Source organism: Coturnix japonica, chromosome 1, assembly GCF_001577835.2.
Source record: "Coturnix japonica isolate 7356 chromosome 1, Coturnix japonica 2.1, whole genome shotgun sequence".
Classification (NCBI taxonomy): domain Eukaryota; kingdom Metazoa; phylum Chordata; class Aves; order Galliformes; family Phasianidae; genus Coturnix; species Coturnix japonica.
The window spans coordinates 12,755,436-12,774,648 of NC_029516.1; the positions used below are offsets into that span (position 1 = coordinate 12,755,436).

A 19,213-nucleotide genomic window follows, 5' to 3' on the forward strand; every position below is an offset into this window, starting at 1 on the left:
TCCAGCCTATGTCCCTCAAGTGCCACATCAACCCTTTTGTTTGAATACCTGAAGGGATGGTGACTCCACCACCTCCCTGGGCAGCCTATGCCAGTGCCTCATCACCTTCTGAGAAGAAATGTTTCCTAATATCCAATCTGAACCTATCCTAGAGCAACTTAAGGCCATTCCCTCTCCTCCTATTACTGTTACATGGGAGAAGAGGCGACCCCAATCAGATACAGCCTCCTCATCAGCTGTCCCCACTGCTACTGACTTCTTTCCCTGTGAAGGAATCAAGAATAGCCTCATATCTCACCAGGAATTCAGTTATTTGTTCTTTTTTTTTGGTTGAGCAAAAGGAGAGAAAACAAAAATGACTGACCTAGACACACACCTATTACGTATATGAATATATGAAAAGATGCTGTGCAGTGCAGCTTTAAATACTAGAAACCTCATAGCAGTTCAACCGGCTTTGTGCTTTTTCCATTCAGAAGTGTTTCTGAGAACATATGTTCAGCACTGGAAACAACCACTAGATGGACTGTGAGCAAGGACGATGTGCAGGCTCCAAGCATTTAATTACTGGAATGGTTAGCTGAGACTGTGAGGCCTTTCCACCACTGGAAGAGTTCAGAAGGGAAGAATGCTGCTGTGTGAAGGAGAGCACAGACTGGGTGATGGAAACAGGCGTGAATTTTGGTGCCGTTTATTCTAGAGTGATGGCACTGATAAAGTGAGACTACAAGAGGCTTCTGGTGGTTCAAGCAGGGTGGCTGAGGGCAACAGTTTCTGCCCTCTAGTTGCTTGTTACACACTGCATATTAGTTTTATTCAAAGTCTGCCAAAATCAGTGTGAGTTCTGCTGTAGTGTCCCACTGCTGTGTCTCCACATGGTACCTTTGGAATAAATCTGCCATGGAAGTTTCAAGAGAGGTTACAAAAGAGCACTGCTCACTTTTTCACACTGGTTTCGTACCCCCATTGCTTGTGGGAACATAATGCTGTGGTTTTAGTGCTTTTCTCCAAAGTAAATACTCTTCTAATGAATAAATGTTCTGCTTTCACATCGGTATTAATAGCAAATAGAACTTCCAGTAAACGTCTCAGCTTCTGGCCACACAACTTCATTTTTATCAGGGAATGTAAAAGTGCTGACACTGTATTTGTTCACCGTCTCCAAGAGACCTACACAGGGGAACAGTTTGGGCTGCTGCATCGTACCACTTGGAGATGGACCCCTCGGACACAGCAGGGCCAGACAAGCAGACAATCTCCTCTTGAGCAAAGCGTCTGGCTGCTGGGTTACCGAAACCCTGCTCTGGGAGCAGCAGGGCCGTGGCTGTGCAGCCCCTCTCGGCTCAGCCCTGCCCCACAGCACCCCACCGCTCCATCCCTCCCTCTCCACCACAACGCCGCTCCATGACTGACCCCGGGCGGGAGCGGCGCTGCGCGGGGCAACACTGACCCCCAGCGGCCCGGCAGCTCCACAGCGCGGGGAGGAACCGCCGAGGCCCTTTGTGTATCCACACACACACACACGCGTAAATAGATCCGGCCAAGTCCCTGTTACATGTTCCTGAAGAGGTTCTGCCCTGTCAGTGACCTGGAAGCGTTTATCCTGACAGAGTCACCCTTTTAGAATAATAAAGCAGCCAGTCCCGGTGCCTCCAGCCACAACTCAGCTGTCACCACTTGTGCAGGTTCTCATGTGGAAGACATGCTGCCCTTCCAGCTTTGGGAGCTGTAGGGCACCACAGAGATGCACCCTCAAAGGGCTGATCCCTCCAGGGTCTGCCCATTTTGGGCCCAATGCTGATGTGTGGTGGGTACAAACTCTGCCCCTCCACCCTGCAGGCCCTTTGGCTTCTTAGATTCAGCGGTGTATTTCTCAGGTTTACATCCCGGCACAGCTTCAGCCTAGAAACATTCTTCATGGAGCTGAGCGCAAACCCCACAGGCTCCTGTGCCAGCCAGTCCTTTCTCATTACTTTTGATGCACAGTCTCTGTGGAAACTGAAGCTAAAAATAATCCCCTCATCTCCTCTCTTGTCACATGCTGCGTTCTGCTCTAACCATAACTGCTTGATCTACCTGCATTCATCATCTTTGGGGATGAGATCCCACCAGTCCCATGCCTGTTTGTTGTAGGCCATAGGCGCTTCCTTCTCCATGTAAGAAGGGGTGTGATATCTTAGCCTGCAGGATGAGGGACAATACTGAACATATGTTCTCCAGTCATTGTAGAGCTTGTAAAGTGAAACCTGAGAGCACAGTTCCCACATCGCTGCAATGGTTGTGGGATGCAACTAAAGCATCTTGTGGTAGAAAGCCAACATAAAAGCGTAAAACAACAAATAACAACCACAGCAGCTGTTAAAATTGCACTTTAAAGGAAAACCCCAACAAACTTGAAAAATATTACTACTAAAGTAATACTCTAAAGGCTCAGAAAAGTAAAACAATGTTTACAGTTCAGAAAAAGGGAAAGAAAAGTGACAGGAGCAGGAAAATGGCAGAATCCAGCGGAAGGATTAAGATGCACAACAGTGCCATGATTCACCTGAGAGCAAAGGAGGGCTCAAAGGGAACCTGATCATAGTGAACGTGAAGCTAAAATTAGATGCTTGCAAAGGCAGATCAAGATGCAAAAATTAAGAATAGCTGCTGTATCTGCAAAGCATGGAGCAATAGATTTGAAGTCACAGGAGGAAAATGATTTAGGGAATGACGTGCATACATGGGAAAATAAAAGTGAACTGGGAGCAACAGTGTGTGTAACAACTAACAGGTTACCACCCCAAAGCAGGGAGGTACAGCAAGCAGAACCCCAGCTGCTTTACAATGTGAGAAACAGCCCAGGGAATTTAGGACAGATAGCTATGGAACCTGGGCTGCAGGGGAGAAGCACAGCTGTGGTCCAGAGTGTGGTACTTGTAGGAGAATACTTGAATCAAACTGAAATTAAATGAGTAAACTTGTTGGCATCTGCTACACCAGCTTTTACTCAGATCAAGAATCAGGCTCTAAGGGACCTGCACAGAGTCTCCTTCATGGCTGTGTTAAGGCAAACTGCCTGGCAGACAGGTAAGAAAATGCAGCTGGCAGCAGTAACATCATCTTCAGCCAAGAAATTCATTTTCTGAATAGAAGAGGAATTGCTCAGATATTGTCTGGATGCAGTGCCAAGTACAAGCCACTCCTTGCTGGCAGGGCATAGGTAGCTGGCAGTAACAACAGCAAGCAAGGTTCCTTCTTCATGCCCATTAAATCACTTAACACAGTGCTGCATCTCCATGTTTCTTGAACATCTTCTGATCACAGCCCCTCACAGCTGTACCACAAATCACACCTCAGTGCACGTGCTAAGGCTGCATAGCCACAGCTTGCTACCGGGAGGAGTCCATACAGTCTCAGAGGACTTCTGAGCTTGCCCTACTGAAGGCTGCAGGGATTGCTGCCAGCTGAGGATAGCTCAGCTGGAGAGACCTGGCAGATCTCCAGGCCCTTTGTTCCCTCAGCACAGAGGGATAAGCACACTGCAGCTCCTGTTAGCAACAGGGATACTCATGCAGACAAGATAAAGCGGGTAAATCAGGCAGGTTTCCCCCCTCCTTTCCTCCCTGCCCCCTCCCCCCCCCTCTTGCTCTTGTCAGTAAATAAGGCACTAAGCATCTCAGTGCTGCCAGCATGGATATGATATCAATTCAAAGCAAAGGCTCCTCAGCCCTTTGTGGGTGTCCAGTGTAAATGAGAGCAGCTGCTTGCACCTGCTGCACCGAGTTCCATTTCATCTCAGCTGTGGGACTCCAACAGACATCAAAGCCAGCAGTATTCTACAGCAATCCCCTCCTTTCGAAGCAAAACAAGCCTTATCCTAATGAACCAGGAAGGGACACATGGTTATTTTTCCTGAAATCTTGCTTGCTGTGGATTGTGCATTACATTCACCTCAGCCTGCAGAGCCAGGACACCATTAACATTTACCTGATGGAGCATGCAATGTGTGCAGTCATAAATTCAAATTTCTTCTGAAATTATATCCATTTAGGTATATTTTAAACAATAAGAAAACCCTCATCAAAGTTTTAGAGCTTAGGATTGAATGCTTGCTTGAAGTAAGCATGATGCAAGCAGGGAGCCTCTGGCTAGAAGAGAAAAACAAGGTACAAAGGGAAACAGTCGTCCACCAGGTGATAAAAGAAACAGCACAGAAATAGGAAAAAAACCAACTTGGTTGAACCTTGCTTATAGCAGGGCAAGCTTTGATCAAGCCACAAATACCAGTTTGTTCCAAAATTAAAAATATAGCTGCAGAATTTCCCTAACACCTAAATATTGTCTTTGTAGTAAGCTTGTGTTAGCGATCCTACAGCTTCTTTTTAATCTTAGTCTCAAGTGTCCATAATTCTACCAGTAAAGAACCCACCCCCAAGTGAAAAAACACCTGATGAGCAAAGTTAATTCCCCACTACCCCCCTTTTTTAACCAACACCTTTTCCTCTCTTTCCATCTGTACACACAACACAAACATACTGTTACAAAAGCAGCCACTGGCAAAAACTGTCAGGGCAGTCCTTGATTAAAGAAATCTCTTTGAGGAGAAGTGAGAATTTAAGTTTGAAGTTAGTATGGAATGGAGCATGGGTATGGAATTGATACGAGAGAATTGGTCAGAAAGGACACCACAGAGGTTGTTTCTGGCACATGTTCTTGGAAGACAGGAGAACAGTTAGTGCAAGACCACTTAAAACTAATGTTTCCTTATATTTATAATTAACTGTCTGGCACAGTATTTAAATCTCCATAAAAGCTTCGTGCCCTGCATTAGCTAACGCCTAAGCATTGTAATTGCAGCCTTTCAACAAGACTCACACTATTTATAGCCCAATGCAATTCTGCTGGGCACAACCCAGCTGGTAGCTGAGATGAAAGGCAAGATGAGGCTCAGCACTTGACATCAGCAATGCCAGGGAAGCTTCAAGACCCAATTAAAACTACTGAAATGACAGAAACTGAACCCAGCCAGGAGTCATCTTCTGAAGGCCTGACACAGAGGAAGTGCCAAGAGCATAAGACTACTAACAGCATACACATCCTGTACACATCCTGGCAATTCACACTGAAGAGACACTCAAGTGAGGCTGAGCTGACACCTCAGTCAAGCACTACATTAACACCAACCACCAACTGCCTGAAGATTCTTGAATACAACGACCAACAGCACTACCAGAAGCACAAAATATTGGCAGTCAGTCCTTCAGGGGAAAGCATCTGCAGAGCACTTTATACTGGGTGGTGGTCCCAAAGGATACTCACGGAGCCAGCATTGAGCCAGGTGTTCAGCTAACACCACTTACCTAAACAAAGCACGCTAAGATACAACAAATCCCTGCTGCTACCAAAAAAATCCACAAAGTCTCACACACAAAAGAAACAACCCACCACACCAAACAAACCTGTAACAGCCTGTTTAACATCTCACTTCTCCCACATCTCTTCTACAGCACAGTTAACTCATTAACCAGCAAGCAAGGTGAGAAGTAGCTAAAGCCAACATGTCTGCATCTATTACAGGAGTAAGGACACAAGGCACATTATTTTTGCAGCAGCCACACTAACTTTATTATACCTAGAAGTTTACTACCAGAAATTCAGCTCTTGCACATTCAACAGTTTAAGTTCACATCATATACAGTGACACACCCATACTTATTTCAATACATAGCTTAAGGAAACCAAAGATGAAATGAGAGGTTATTGGACAAGACACACTCTTACTTGGCAATTCAAAGTTAGGTATCTTGACATAGATGTCCACAGGAACCATCAAATATTGCTCTCAGTAAATACAAGTGAGCTGAGCAGTGTCAATGACGACTTTCACATATCCAGACATCTCTAGTCCATGCAAAGACTGTTCATATCCTTCAGAGGAAGGAATGAAAACTCTAATATTAGCCATTAGAATGTATTAGCTTTGGAGTACACGATATGTGAGCAAGTTTGGAGTCACTAAGTCACCTACTGCACACACACCTTTGGTAAGTGAACTTCCACTGAAACATTAGACAGTTTTCTTGTCTGAAGATTGTGCTAAGATACTAAACAGTAATGACATTAAAAACAACATCCTCCAAGAAAGACCTGTTGGCAGATTTGATGCTGAAATGTGAATGGAGTCCTGCAAATCTAGGTGAGATGTCACAATCCTGACAGAACTCCAGGCTTCACGCAGATGGCTTTGGCATGGTGGTATCAGTCTTACCAAGAAGATGAACTACATTTCCATTGGGATTCCACATGCCCTAGTTGTATTTGCATTTTTTCTTCCAGTAAAGGCTTGTTAGAACTAAGTAGACTGCAGTTATAACCCAAATAAGTGCTCCTTCCTCATCCCTCCTATGATGTTAACATAAGAACCCCCCAGTGTGCCAGCATTTAGGTGACCTCCACATTTTTCTCTTAATAATATTGCACAAAGTCATACAGCCTTTTTGTTAAGGCACAATATATTTCAAGGTAACAATTCAGTTGAAATACTGAAGACTGAGTCAAGGTAACACTTTGTATGAAACAAATCTGTACCATCAGTTATTACTGAGATAAATCCTAATGATTCTTGGCAGTCTGATGTAAAAAGTAGAAGCACTTGAAAGATAATCTTGTTCTTATATTCTTTGAGCTGAATACATCCCTTGAGAACCTCTGATGAATTGGCTGTGCAAGTCGGTGTCCTTGTACACAAACCAGATATTTCCTCCCCACAAAATCATATTGAGTAAACCAAATACCTGTGGGTTAAGAAAAAAAATTGAGCTTAGGTTAAACAAAAACAATGCAGAATATGACTTCAAAACAAGCCAGACATAGCTTGCCAAAGCAAAGAGATGACAGAAGAGATGTCCATATGCTGTAGAATATTATGAATATTTTAAATAGACTTCTCTGGAAATCAGTTAGTTGGCATATTCTGTCTTTCATACAAGTTCTTTTCAGCTCTTCTGCGCATGCAGAGCACACAACCGATCATTATACTGGGACAATGAAAATAACAGCTGGAGTTCTGAAAAGCAGGTTTCACTAGGAAGATCTTACAGTGAGACAGATCTGCCTTCCTGCAAGGAGTGCACACGAGCACTCTATGCCAACCATCTTATAAGGAACCTCTGATGTGTAAAAATTCACGCAGCTCATTTAAATAAGTGAGGTTCAGTACCAGAAGACAGAGCAGGAAGCACAGTGTTTCCTCCTCACAGCAGTCAGTGAGACATTTGGGTGACTGAGAGACATTCTGAGGTGCTGCAGGCTACAGACAGAAATTGCAAGGAGACTTAAATGTGCCTGGGAACTATAACATCTAACAGCTCTAAAGATGCATCCTTCAAGTTGTTTCTGTGCCTTTATAGGAAGAGAGAAGTTTCCTTTTTCTAAGGCCATCAACACTGCATCATAGCATAACCAATATCCCCACAAAACAATCTTAAATCAACACATGTAATGAGAATATGCTTCTTAGGTACCATGGGCATTTATAGCATCCATTGAACACTGAATGGCATAAGACATACGTACCACAGACACATTCAGAGTCTTCATGCTGGTCACAGAGCCAAAGTAACAAATCATATTTGGAGCTCTGCAAGAGTCAATTAGTGGGATAATACCAGCCCCTGTAGATATTTTGATATCAGCAAGTGCCTTCGCCCAAGCAGAAGTACTGACCAGCCACAGAAAGGTTGTTACAATAGTTACAGCCAAGTCCTACAAAAGAGAAGTATTCATTAAATGGTTTAAAAGAAATTTAAGTACATAAGAGAATAAGGCAAAGACTGTGCCAACTACGTTAGAGTAACCATACCAGTACTAACACAAGCACATCAGATGTTAATAGTATTGTAATTACAAGTCAACATGAGTTATAAAGTTGTGTATCAGCTATTAAACCATGCATGCCTTTTGTATCTATCAAGCAATTTTATCCTTGGGAAGAAATCTGTCTCTAAACCAGGTAGCTGGCACTTATTAAAAAGTAAGTCCCATGGATTGGGGCAGCAGGGTGATTTCAGTCTGGACTGCTGATATTACAGTTTGTCTGGAAAAGACACTAGGACTGAGAAGTACTCCAGATCATGCCCAGGAACGCTAAGGATTCAGGGCTTTGGTATTTAAGGAGATTACAATGCACAGGGTAGCAGTTTCCCTCTATCATGTCTGCACAGTAGGTGCACAGAGGGGGAGTTCCCAGTGACTAACAGGACAGAGCTCTCCCTATGGAATAACTGCATACTCAAAAACGTAATAAAGATAAGTTGTGGGGAAGACTCTGTTTGCTTTAGGACTTCCATTCTAGTCTTCCCTTCAAGAACTGTATAGGACACTCTGCCACAGATATTAAAGGACTTTGGGTTCTTTCCTCCTTTTGCTCAAGTGCTGTAGCCACAAATCCAAGGTGTGATTCACACTCCACGTGCTTTTGGAACTGAGTATTCATACATTAATTCAGATTTGGCTTGGATTAGCAGTATTTCTCATCCTTTTTATGAGTACAAAAAGGTAAGACACTGAAATACTTATTACTTACAATTAGTGGAAACTTGCTATTGTTCTGATACACATGTTTATATCCAATATATACTACCAGGGCAGCAATACAGTAGAGGAAAGCCAATACTGCAAGTGTAACAAAGAACTGTGCAGAAGAGGAGAAGTTGCCCACAAGATAGGTGTCAGTCCAAGTACCAGCACAGTGATTAGAAACTGGTGCACTAAATCGAACAGTATTCAACCTGGAAAAGATAAAATATATTACATAGCTATAGTCTATTACACAACAAAAAGTTTCATACAGTCATGCTTCACAACTCCATTGCTTCCTTCAACATCCTAGTTAAGATTATAAGAAAAATTGAACAACATCAGTTGTAAAAATACAAAAGTACACGGAGATCTTTGAAGATTGTTCCCAATCCTACACTGAGATATGCAACAGTAGCTTTAAGAGAAAAAATGCTGATCTTACATTTAGACTAACTGAAGAAAGTACCCCAGCTGGGAAGCAGACATACTACATTTTGGAGGCCAACACTTAAAGGCGGAGGGAAAGCGAGGGGCAAGACTTAAAAAGAAACAACTGCATATCTACAACTACGGAAGGAGAAAGAGGTTGTGAAGACTATAGGTGATCTTAGAGGCCTTTTCTCACCTTAACGATTCTATGATTACTTGCACTGGTCCGCTGATTAATCACCTTATGTAGCTTTCCCACATGGGCAGAATATAGCTTAGGGTAAAGTAATGCAAAATAGTAACAGCCAGATGTCACCACTACCTCCTTGCCTCCACAGCACACCAACAGTGCTTTCAACCAGTCTAAATTATTATTCTCTTCTTTCCCCTCTACTACCACAGATCAAGTCAAGGGGTTCACAATATCAGTTTGCATATGTGAGCTGATTGCAAAGAAATAGATGAAAGTGAAGAAGAGAAAATAATCAGTGTATTTGAGTAGCAAATGAAAAGGCTAATCTCACCTGAATGGATAAGCAAACGCAGCTGTAACTGTTTGGTTCACCGCACCCTTGCAGGAAACCAAAAGGGTAGTCTCACCATGAAAACCTCCACATGTTGAAAAAGCAAAGATGGAAAAAATCTAGAGATTGAAACAAAGACATTAGCACACAGCACTGGAGCTCAAAGGAAACCATCCCAGCCTTTGAGCAGAAACAGCTAATAAAAACCAAGAACCACGCAAAGAAATAAGTTAATGAGATGTCATGAAAGCAAAAGCAAGAAGGAATCAATGCATTGTGTTTCTGTAGAAATAACTGGAAAAAAAACCCAAACAAATCAGTTTCAAAGACACAACACAGACAGGCAGGTAAGCAACATGCTCCTGCTGAGGCCTGCACAGTCAAGCTCTGAGAGGAGGACAAACCACCAACCCAGGGCATCCCCTGCCCCACTCACCCACTCGAGGAGTTTGATGAAGCCCAGGGGCTCTAGCAGCAAGCCACAGTCCACCTGCAAGCCAAACATCCTGGAAGACCACAGAGCAGCCTGCAGGTCCCAGAGAAACCCCTAGCAGACCCCCAGGCGCCCAGGCAGCCCCTTTAGAGCCACCGCCAGGCTCCACCCCACCCACTCACATCACACTGTGCGCAGCCCCGCCCCCATTACCTCATACTGAGTTGGCCTTGCCCCCTATACCTTGCTGACGGCCCTGCTCCCTGTTCCATCACACTGGGCCTTATGTAAGGGGAAAGTCCAGCTGTGTAAGGTGGCTGCTGCTGCCATGGAGGACATGAGTTGGGATCTTGCTTGGGGAAGCAGGGCAGTGACAGGTAAGAACAGCTTTGGCTGTTTTGTGAAGTAACACAGGAGTGCAGGACTCAGCTCTTGGTCTTGTTGAAGCTCATACCATCGGCACTGCAGCAGGGTGTGACATTGTCACACAACTTGCTCTGTAAATTACTTTTAAATCTGATGTCACCTCAGGCTCACCAGCATTAATATTAAACTAGTTATTAAAGTGTGATCTTGCTGTTAAGATCAACTTACAAATTAATACTGAATTGGTTACAAATGGTGCCTAGTTGGCTTGTATGTTGGAACTCTCCAAGAATGTGCATCTGTGGTTACAAAACACAAATGGTGCAGAGGACACTGAAGGGTGAGAGCACCTGCATAGCTAAGGATACTTGTGCAGCTTTCCTTGGAGGCAAAGCTGTCTTCTTGGGCATCCATCCTGCAGCTTCGGGGCTGTTCTAGATACGCTCAGCACTGGCCACCTGACCAAGATAAGTTCTAAGATAACAAAACTTATTTTGTTGGTTGTGACAAATTGGACTTCATTGACCAGTGTCGCAAAGGAATTTGTTATTTTGGTGCTGAAAGTAATCTCTGTTAAACTCAATAGAGTTGAATGGTAGGTACAGATTAAGGAGCAAGACCATGGCAGAGCTCTCCCACAGGGATACTGCAGTGACACAGCTGAAGTGTTCTTTAGTTTAGGCTGTGAAGATCCTGTGGGATTGAACTGTGGTGGGGAAGTCTCTGTGGACCTGATTTTTTAATTATTATTATTATTATTTTTTTTTTCCTTTGTTTCTCAGTGGTATTCCTAATGTGGCAGGTGAAATTGCCTCTGATCTTGCAAGGATCTGTCACAGTTCAATGCTATTTCCCCTGAGTAAAATGAGTGATAGATATTTGGTTCTTTTCTCCACCACATCCTGTATGCCCAGGAAAAACAGTTCTGTATGTAACTGGCATTTGTTTCGGTCTAAATAACCCAAGCAATCCCCCTGCATCTAATATAGCTCAGTATTTTCCTTTGTTTCTCTGTCTTTCTTCCTCCTCACCTTCTACTTAAACCTCAGAAGCAGAACATCTCCATAAAAGTGCACATAGGGTTTGTCTGATTCCTCTCCTTTTCTACTCATCAGTTGCTTAAAAGTGTTTCTCTATTTAAAGCATTCTTCAAAAATGCTCAGTCCCTAATTGATTGCTTTCTCCAAAGTCTCTCCAGGTATCAGATACCTGATATGGCAGTAAACTCAACTTCATTCTACCTGTGGGCTCATTAATTCAAAACTGTAAAAGGCTTCTAATTTCTCACTCCACATAACTTATCTCTTCACCAGGGTTAAAAGTATTTTGGAACATTTTTGCTAATAGGTTGCATTCCAAAGTGGTATCAAACATATTAAATGTAGATGATGCTTCCACAGTGCCAATTTCATAAGCTAAACCCAATTCTAAATCAAATCTCTGCGAGGAAGAATTTAAGCAGGTAAACCGTAAAACTGTTTAAGAGCAATGAAAAAGTGCACTACTGAAAAAGGGAGTTATTTTGCTTAGAAAATTGGTTTGGCTTAGAGAGGAAGTGAAAGAAGTACAGAAATTATACAGCAAGTGGGAGAAGCTGTTAATAATGAATATAAATTAGAAGGTAGCCTCTTGCAGAAAAGTGATAAGGGAGCAAATGGACCAAGGGAGCAGTATATGATCTGCAGGCTTGCAGACAACAGCCATGCATTTTTTAAATGCAGAAGGAAGAAATTATACCGAAGTGAAGAGATAGAAATGGGGGAAATCAACTCAAAGGAAAAAAAAAAAGTGCAGGAACAATCAATATTGTGTTCTGTATTTGGGAGAAAGCAGAGACGTATTAATGTGCTAATAGTATAATAAATCCTTTCCGCTCCAGAAGGGCTCAGGAGAGTGTTGTGTCACATTGGCTAAAGCTTTTCCATCCGCTGCCCATACCCAGCAAGCCCAGTTTGGATGAGGCTGATAAAAGAGCTCTTGTAATACTACAACTGATTGCCAGTCAGCTTTGAAACACTGCTCTGCATCCAGATGTCTGATGTCATGGCAAAGCTAATCCTGTCCACTTATCAGTATTCCTAAGGAATAAATATGACCCTCTTAATAGGGAATTAAATAAACATAGCTTATCTCAAGAAATACTGTCATTTGGGAGTTAGTTTTTGCTGACTGGCCTATGCCTAAGCCTGTGCTTAAGCAGTAATGATCAAAATACTGGGCTGATGCAGTTAATACTTGTCACTGTGATGTATATTTGACCTGGGACTTGATGAATGCAGAAGAACATAAAACTGATGTGAAACCAATGTAATTAGAAGCTACCTAACTGATGTGAGAAACACTGATTTTAATTAGAAATCAACTGATTATCTTTAGCTGAGGATGTGTGACATTAGTGAGGAAGTAAAAATAATTTCTTGAGATACTGAGTCTCATTCTTTGGAAAAGAGAAGACAGAGCTGTGGGGCTTTATATAGCTGCTGTCAGGGGGTCTGGTGTGGGAGAAACCTGTGGGTCTGCCTGCTGCCCAGAGACACATCTCTAATGGGGACAGCAAGGTGCCAGTGCTGCCCTGCGAGGAGCATCCTCTGAGCACTGCAGCCACACTGATTCTCTTGGGAGATTAATTCAAAATGCCTCATTGGTTAAGGGCCACCGAGAGCTCCTTTTCTTAGACTGAAAGCTGCACAGTTTAGCTCATCAAAGTGAAGAGAAACCGAAGATATTACTGCTGGCTTGAAGTGCACCAGAGAACAGATTCAGGGAAGGAAGAGGCTGATACTAAAAGACAGTTTTACCACAGGGATGACTACATGTAATCAAAGAATGTAATTTATGTTGAGTGTAAAGTAGAAGTGTGGGGTTCCAGGGGTGTCTCCCAGCAGCAGGCTCACTGCAGATGCTGTTTTCAGAGGGAGCAGAGAATGTTTGTGATACTGTGACTTGTGGTGACAGTGGCAAAGAACTTGATGATTCTTGATGTTTTTCTCCCATGCTAATCTCCTACACAGTCCAAACAAGGATTAATTCAGAGAAGTCCAAGGCTCTGTGTTTATAGTAAAAGCAAGAGAGATGATTAATTTAGAACAGATCTGGCTGGGATACACCATTGCACGGGGCTGCCCTGCCCACCAGACTGTTCAGCAGCTTTACTGCAAGATCAGAAACTTCAGGTGAGGCTTTTCTTCCTCTCATAACAAATTTTCCTGCCAAATAACTGTTTACAGACAGCTTCTCTTGATACATTTGATATCTTGAGACATTTTTCACATCACACAATATTTGTCTAACCGCAGCCAAACTGGCCTTAAGTCCTGTGGTTAACTTAGCTTAGATGTTCTGAGGCAGAGTATCAGTGTGAAAAATAAATACATCCCAGGCCTTTATCGTTTTAGTACCCTCTCTGCTTGAATCACTGTCCGCCTACCAGCAATAGTGCCCACTAGCCATAAGTACCACATCTCCATGTTTCCTGAACACCTCCAGGGATGGCAACTCCACCACCTCCTTGGGCAGCCTCTTCTAATGCATTTCCACCACAGAAGGTTCCTGTAGCTGTGGTTTCCTCCCAGACAGTGTGATTTCCTCGTGGAAATCCACAGGTGAACCTTGTGCCTTCATTTTCAGAGCTCGACACTTGTAGGTGTTAATGAGGCAGCTGTGAGGCAGCCTGCGTGCTATGCTGAGCTGTGAGTTGTTCCGTGAGCACATCTCAGGTCATCACTGGAGATGGAGCTCTGGAACATGCCAGACAATAATTACGATGTGTGCTATTGTATTTTAAATTCTAGCTTACACTGTAGGATCTTCAGGCAGAATGAAGCTGTGCTGAGTGGCTGCAGTTGTGCAGACAGCATCCTGTCATACCATCTAGTGGCCCGCTGGGATACAGCATGCTTTGGAAGTCGCCCAGCTTCAGGAGAAGGCAGTTATTATTCGTACCATAAATTATTCTTAATTTATGTTTGTCACTTGTGCAACCCAACAGAAATGCATTTACGATGAATTTCTTGGATGAAGGGAAGGTATTAACAATGTTATGGATGATTTAAAGTGGAAAGTGCGGGAGAAAGGAGGTAGAACACATTCTCTGCTTCAGCCAAGCCAGTGTGGTCAGCCAGACAAACGTGGTGTGAGCATCAGAAGTTTCTTAGCATTAGAATCATTACTATGTGTGACCCGTATATTATAGCAAAGCACATCTCTGTAGTATAACTTTCTTTTTGATGAAATAAGGTAACCCTTCCCTTTTCTCCTACTGTCATTTTCTGGTAACTGTCTCTGAGAACTAACCTAGTATGCTTGTTTAAAATGGTTTTCCACCCCTGGCTGCACCGCCATAAACAGAAGTTTGCCCTGTCACACATCTGATTGGGATGATAAAGAAACCCATTAATTATTTCACTTTGTAATTTATTTTACTTATGTCGTTTTGTACCAAATAGACGCACAAAACCCTGTGCTGTTACAAAGCAAGATGTAGTTTGTAATAGGATTGAGCAGTTGGAGGCAGGAAATGCCTTTTTCTCAGCTACCTTGTCTTGGAAATTTCTCCTTAGCCAAAGTGATTTCTGACCCCACCCTCCTCAGAAACAACCTGACCCTCACAGGAGACATCAGATGTTCGCTGCAGAAATGAAGGTGGTTCCCTTTCAGGACCCTGTATTAAGAACATGAAGAGCAGGAGAATTGGGCAGGACAGGACAGGATCCCCCAGGAGCTTCCAAATGCACTGTGTTTGTCTGAGCAGGACTGGAGTTCAGCTCAGATCTACACAGCAGTTTCAGCTTTCCAAGGACTTGTAGCACACCGAGGCTGAGAAGCAGAGCAGCTTTAGAACTTCCCATTTATTTGATGGATGAATAAATGTAGCATCCGCTCTGCATCCTGAGCTAATGCTTGCTGTGCCACTGCACAGCTAATGCTGCTACCCCAACGTTTTGCCTGTCCACCCAAACCTCACTGGAAGTTTTTATGTAATTAATTACACAAGCAAGCAGAATGCATTGCTTTGCTTTATTTTATTAGGGTTCCAGATTTTCCAACTGTTGACAAAGGATGTGTTAATGCCATCATTATGGAGTTCTGTTGTTTACTGTTTTCTTCGGCAAGCAGTATTTTTATTGACTTTGGCAGGCATGGGTGTTTTGCATGATTTCAATGGATTTTGTGGCACAAATGCATCATATAACCCAAGATGTTCCATAATAAACAGGACTGTTGCTACCAGATGGAAATAGTCCTGAAGCATTACTGGACTTGAAAAGACAAAAATGTTTTAGGACAAACATTTTAGGTCTTAGTTTAATTGTCTTCAGTCAGCATCTACTTATAAAATAATATTTGTGAAGGAAAAACAAAACCAAAGAAAGGATCTAAACAGCATTTATTTCAGGCTTTACTGTTTTATTATCTGCGCACAAATTTAGTGTCTGCTGCTCTTGAAAAGACACACTGACACACAAGTGAGTGAGATAACTGCACAAAGTACTATGAGTCGGTGATATTTCTGATCAGGAAACAAAGACTCAAGGGATATTTTGGCTACAAACTTAAATATACATGAACTAAAACACAGCGGATAATGGCTGGCCTTATTTGTAGAGCTGCTCAAATTATTAATTGTGACTTTCGGTTTAATTCTAAATGTATCCTGGTAACAATAGCTTATGCAATTGGTGGACAATGGGCCCTGACACATGACAGATTTATTACTCAAATCTGGGTCATGGACACAAGGCCACAAAACGAAAATTAATCTATTCTACAGTACAAATATTTCTCATTCTAAATTGTGAGAAAGGAAGTCTTACGTGCTTGGGTGGAACGGCTGCACCCAAATACAGATGGTTCAGCAGGTACTATTTGCCTGCCAAATGAGACACAATAGATACTCTCAGAGTGTGTTAGAAATTTGGAAGCAATGAAACGCACCGGGTAGACTGCGTGTTTTAGATCACAGATTGTAAAAATACATGCAGATGAAATAAAATGCAAACAGCTGTGAGAAATGGAGGGAAAACTGAAGCAGAGAGCGTAATAAAATTAAGTGTTGCTATGCAGTTAATTCTGTTATCGTTTGACCGGATTATATTTTCTAGAAATGAAAACACAACACAAGTCTCAAGCAGCCCGTGTAAATATAAAAGCCCTTCTCAGTGCCATTAAATGCAAATGCTGCTCAGTAAAAATAGTTCATAAATCCTTAGTGCAAACGTTCACAGCCTGCAAATTGTAAGAGTGAGCCGTGTTGTTCATGCAGGCCAAGGGTTTGGCCAAGTCCAGCTTCACGTAAAACAACAAACTGCGCTCCTGGCGCTGCGGTTTGGTAACTGTGTGTTTAACACCGTCCCGCCTGCTTCAGCACTTGACATTTAGCAGAAACAAACTGAGAAGGTGCCCAGTGACCCCTGCCCTTCTCCTGCTGCCTTCAGAGCCAGGAACGTGCTCAGGCACTGCCATTACCTGCCTGTCTGCAGCAGGAGGGTTGTTCTGGCAGAACATTGAGCAAATGGGGATACCAGTTGAGGGGGATGATGCAGTGTTGCCCAGTAGGAAAACAGTACTGCGGGGAAATGGTAAGAAAAGGACTTCCCATAGGCTAGCTAGACCTGCTTGGGCTGTAAAAAAACCTCGGCTCTCACAGTAAGATCTAAAAAGTCAGGTTTCAGATTTCCTTTGGGAATTTTTCCAGTGTAATCTTTATAAAGCCTTCTCAGAGCTGTATCTGTATCACTGTGACTGGAAAAATGCAGTGTAAAATACAGAAAAAAAACTGTTTCCAGAGATGCTTTAACTCAGTAAACTAAGTTCAGGGACCTCTGAAACGGCAGTGTCTGTGTGACCTGGTAGGTCATCCTCACTCCTGAACTGGGCCTGGGAGTTATGTGGGAGTGTGTCTGTGTGCCCAAGCCAAATTCCAGTGCTTCCCCAGTTTGCTGGGATCACTGACAGTGCTCCAGAGCAGGCTGCTCTCCTTACCACTCTTCCATCTTTTTGTTCAGAAATAGTTTTGTGCAAGAGCTGGCATACAATCATGGCATAGAGCAAAAAGTTGCTTGGGGTTTAATTCTTTCCCCCTGTTCCAGGGACTCGCCTTGCTCTCCTACCTTCTCAAGGCATTTTGCTGCTTGTATTGGTCCTTGTAGGACTGATTTCTCCCTTTTGACATCAGCTCTCTTTCTTTTTGCCTTTTTTTCTGGAAGCCCTCTCGTGCTAATCAAACCTGGGTGGGTTTTCCAGGAGACAGAAGGTGGAAGGCAGCAGGAGGCTGGCAAGAAGCCAGGCAGTGATAATGCTGCTGTGTCTGCTCCCAGCCCGTGGCACTGCAAGCATCCCGCTGGACCAGCTCTTTCATTAGCCATTCATCATATTCACAAACGAGCCCTTTGCTCTCAGAGTATTTTGAAGAATAGAAAGCCTGGAAGGAAAGTCTAGGCTGCCTAATTGCATGGTGGCTCTGGGGTCTCTTACATATATCCAAATGCCACTGCCATTGCAATATGCCTCCCAGCAAATAGCTGCTTGTCAGCAGAGCACAGACGGTGCTACTTTACCTGTGTACGGCACTTTGAAACCCCTGACTGTGGCATGTTGTGGTTGTGCTGTCACCTCACTGTCACGGTCTGCTGTGCAAGTGTGTGTGTGTACCTAACATTTACAACAACCAAACCCCAGAGTCGGTTCTAGGAATTGATCCAGCTGGTGTTTCAGTGTTAGAAAATGCTCTGTTTTGCCTAGTTTCCTGGGGATTTTTCCAGTAGCTGGTTTAATCAGTCCTGCTGGTAGCCTGTCAGCCCCAGGCAGTGTTTTGGCACTGCGTGTTATTCCAACATAAAGCTGGAGCAACCTTGGAGGGCCATGGGCTGCACGCTGTGAGGCTAACCCAGCTTGGCTGCTGCTGCAGAGGCATAAATCCACTGTAACTTCCTCTCTTCAGCCCTTCTGCACTGAGCACACAACAAATTCTTGGCCATACAGAGTGCCTAACAGTTTTACCTTCTCCATGCTTTCCTTTTAGCATCCAGGACAGTTTTTGGTGTTTTTTTTTATTGGAGCTCCTTCAAGAGTGTATATATAGACTTGGCACATAACGTATTCAGACATAGTTTACATTAAGTTGTAAATTTCAAGCACCCAATTAAAATGTGTGTTGTTAAGGGAAGGCAGAATTTAGGAACTAAGCGTTTTGACAGAACTTTCCATGGAGCTTCACTTGTGCTTTTATTAAGCTGGTATAAATCAAGAATAACTTTCTGGAAGTCATGAACCAAAAAATGGGTGCGATTGAGCATCTCTCAAAGGAATATAGGGCTCTGGCTGAGCACTGCCAGAGAACAGACTGGGAGAACAGGCCCCAGGACTGACCAAACCTGGACAGTTCTTCGATGTCTCTGATTAATTTTTGCTCATGTCTTACATGGAAAGTATAAACCTAAAGTTCCCCACGCTAGTGACACTCCTCTTGACCTGCTCACAGTGGATGAACTCCTCAGCAGCTTTCTTTTTAAATCTCTTTTTTTGGAACATGCTAATTGCTGAGTGAGAAAGGCTTGATGGCTTGGCACAAGACTCAAGAGGCGTGGGAGATGCCACCACTGAATCCTGATGGCATGTCAGCGTGCCATGAGCTGCTCATTGCTTGCTTCTGTCTGGCCACTTTGCTTCCACTTAGACCCCTCCACTAAAAAACAAATGTTCTCGTCTGATTTTCGTGATAGCATCATCACCAGAGGCTCATTTCAGTGCGGAGCCCAAGGACTGGCAGCGGGGTTCTGACAGCAGTGCTTGGCCCCAGGCCTGCTGGCTGAGAGTGCAGCCATGATCGTCCATGTGCCCGCAGCCAGCCTGTGGCGCTGCCTGCCCAGCTCACACACGGCTGTGTCCTTTCACACTCACA

General features: G+C 43.5%; 2 protein-coding genes across 2 annotated transcripts in view; one reads left to right on the forward strand and one right to left on the reverse strand.

Moving 5' to 3' along the window:
• Positions 1 to 1,171, forward strand: part of CDHR3 (cadherin related family member 3) — a 30,029-nt gene extending 28,858 nt beyond the window's left edge. The window contains exon 19 of the mRNA XM_015886988.2: positions 477 to 1,171. Within this exon, the coding sequence (XP_015742474.1) occupies positions 477 to 532 (56 nt within the window). The 3' untranslated portion in view covers positions 533 to 1,171. The remainder of the gene's footprint in view (positions 1 to 476) is intronic.
• A 4,408-nt stretch (positions 1,172 to 5,579) lies between these two features.
• Positions 5,580 to 10,116, reverse strand: SYPL1 (synaptophysin like 1). The gene is made up of 5 exons (XM_015849250.1): positions 9,952 to 10,116; positions 9,516 to 9,634; positions 8,567 to 8,771; positions 7,558 to 7,746; positions 5,580 to 6,776 (listed from the first exon to the last, which is right to left on the reverse strand). The coding sequence occupies exons 1-5, from the start codon at positions 10,018 to 10,020 to the stop codon at positions 6,654 to 6,656; spliced, it is 705 nt and encodes a 234-aa protein (XP_015704736.1). The 5' UTR covers positions 10,021 to 10,116; the 3' UTR covers positions 5,580 to 6,653.
• Between the last annotated feature and the right edge of the window lie 9,097 nt (positions 10,117 to 19,213).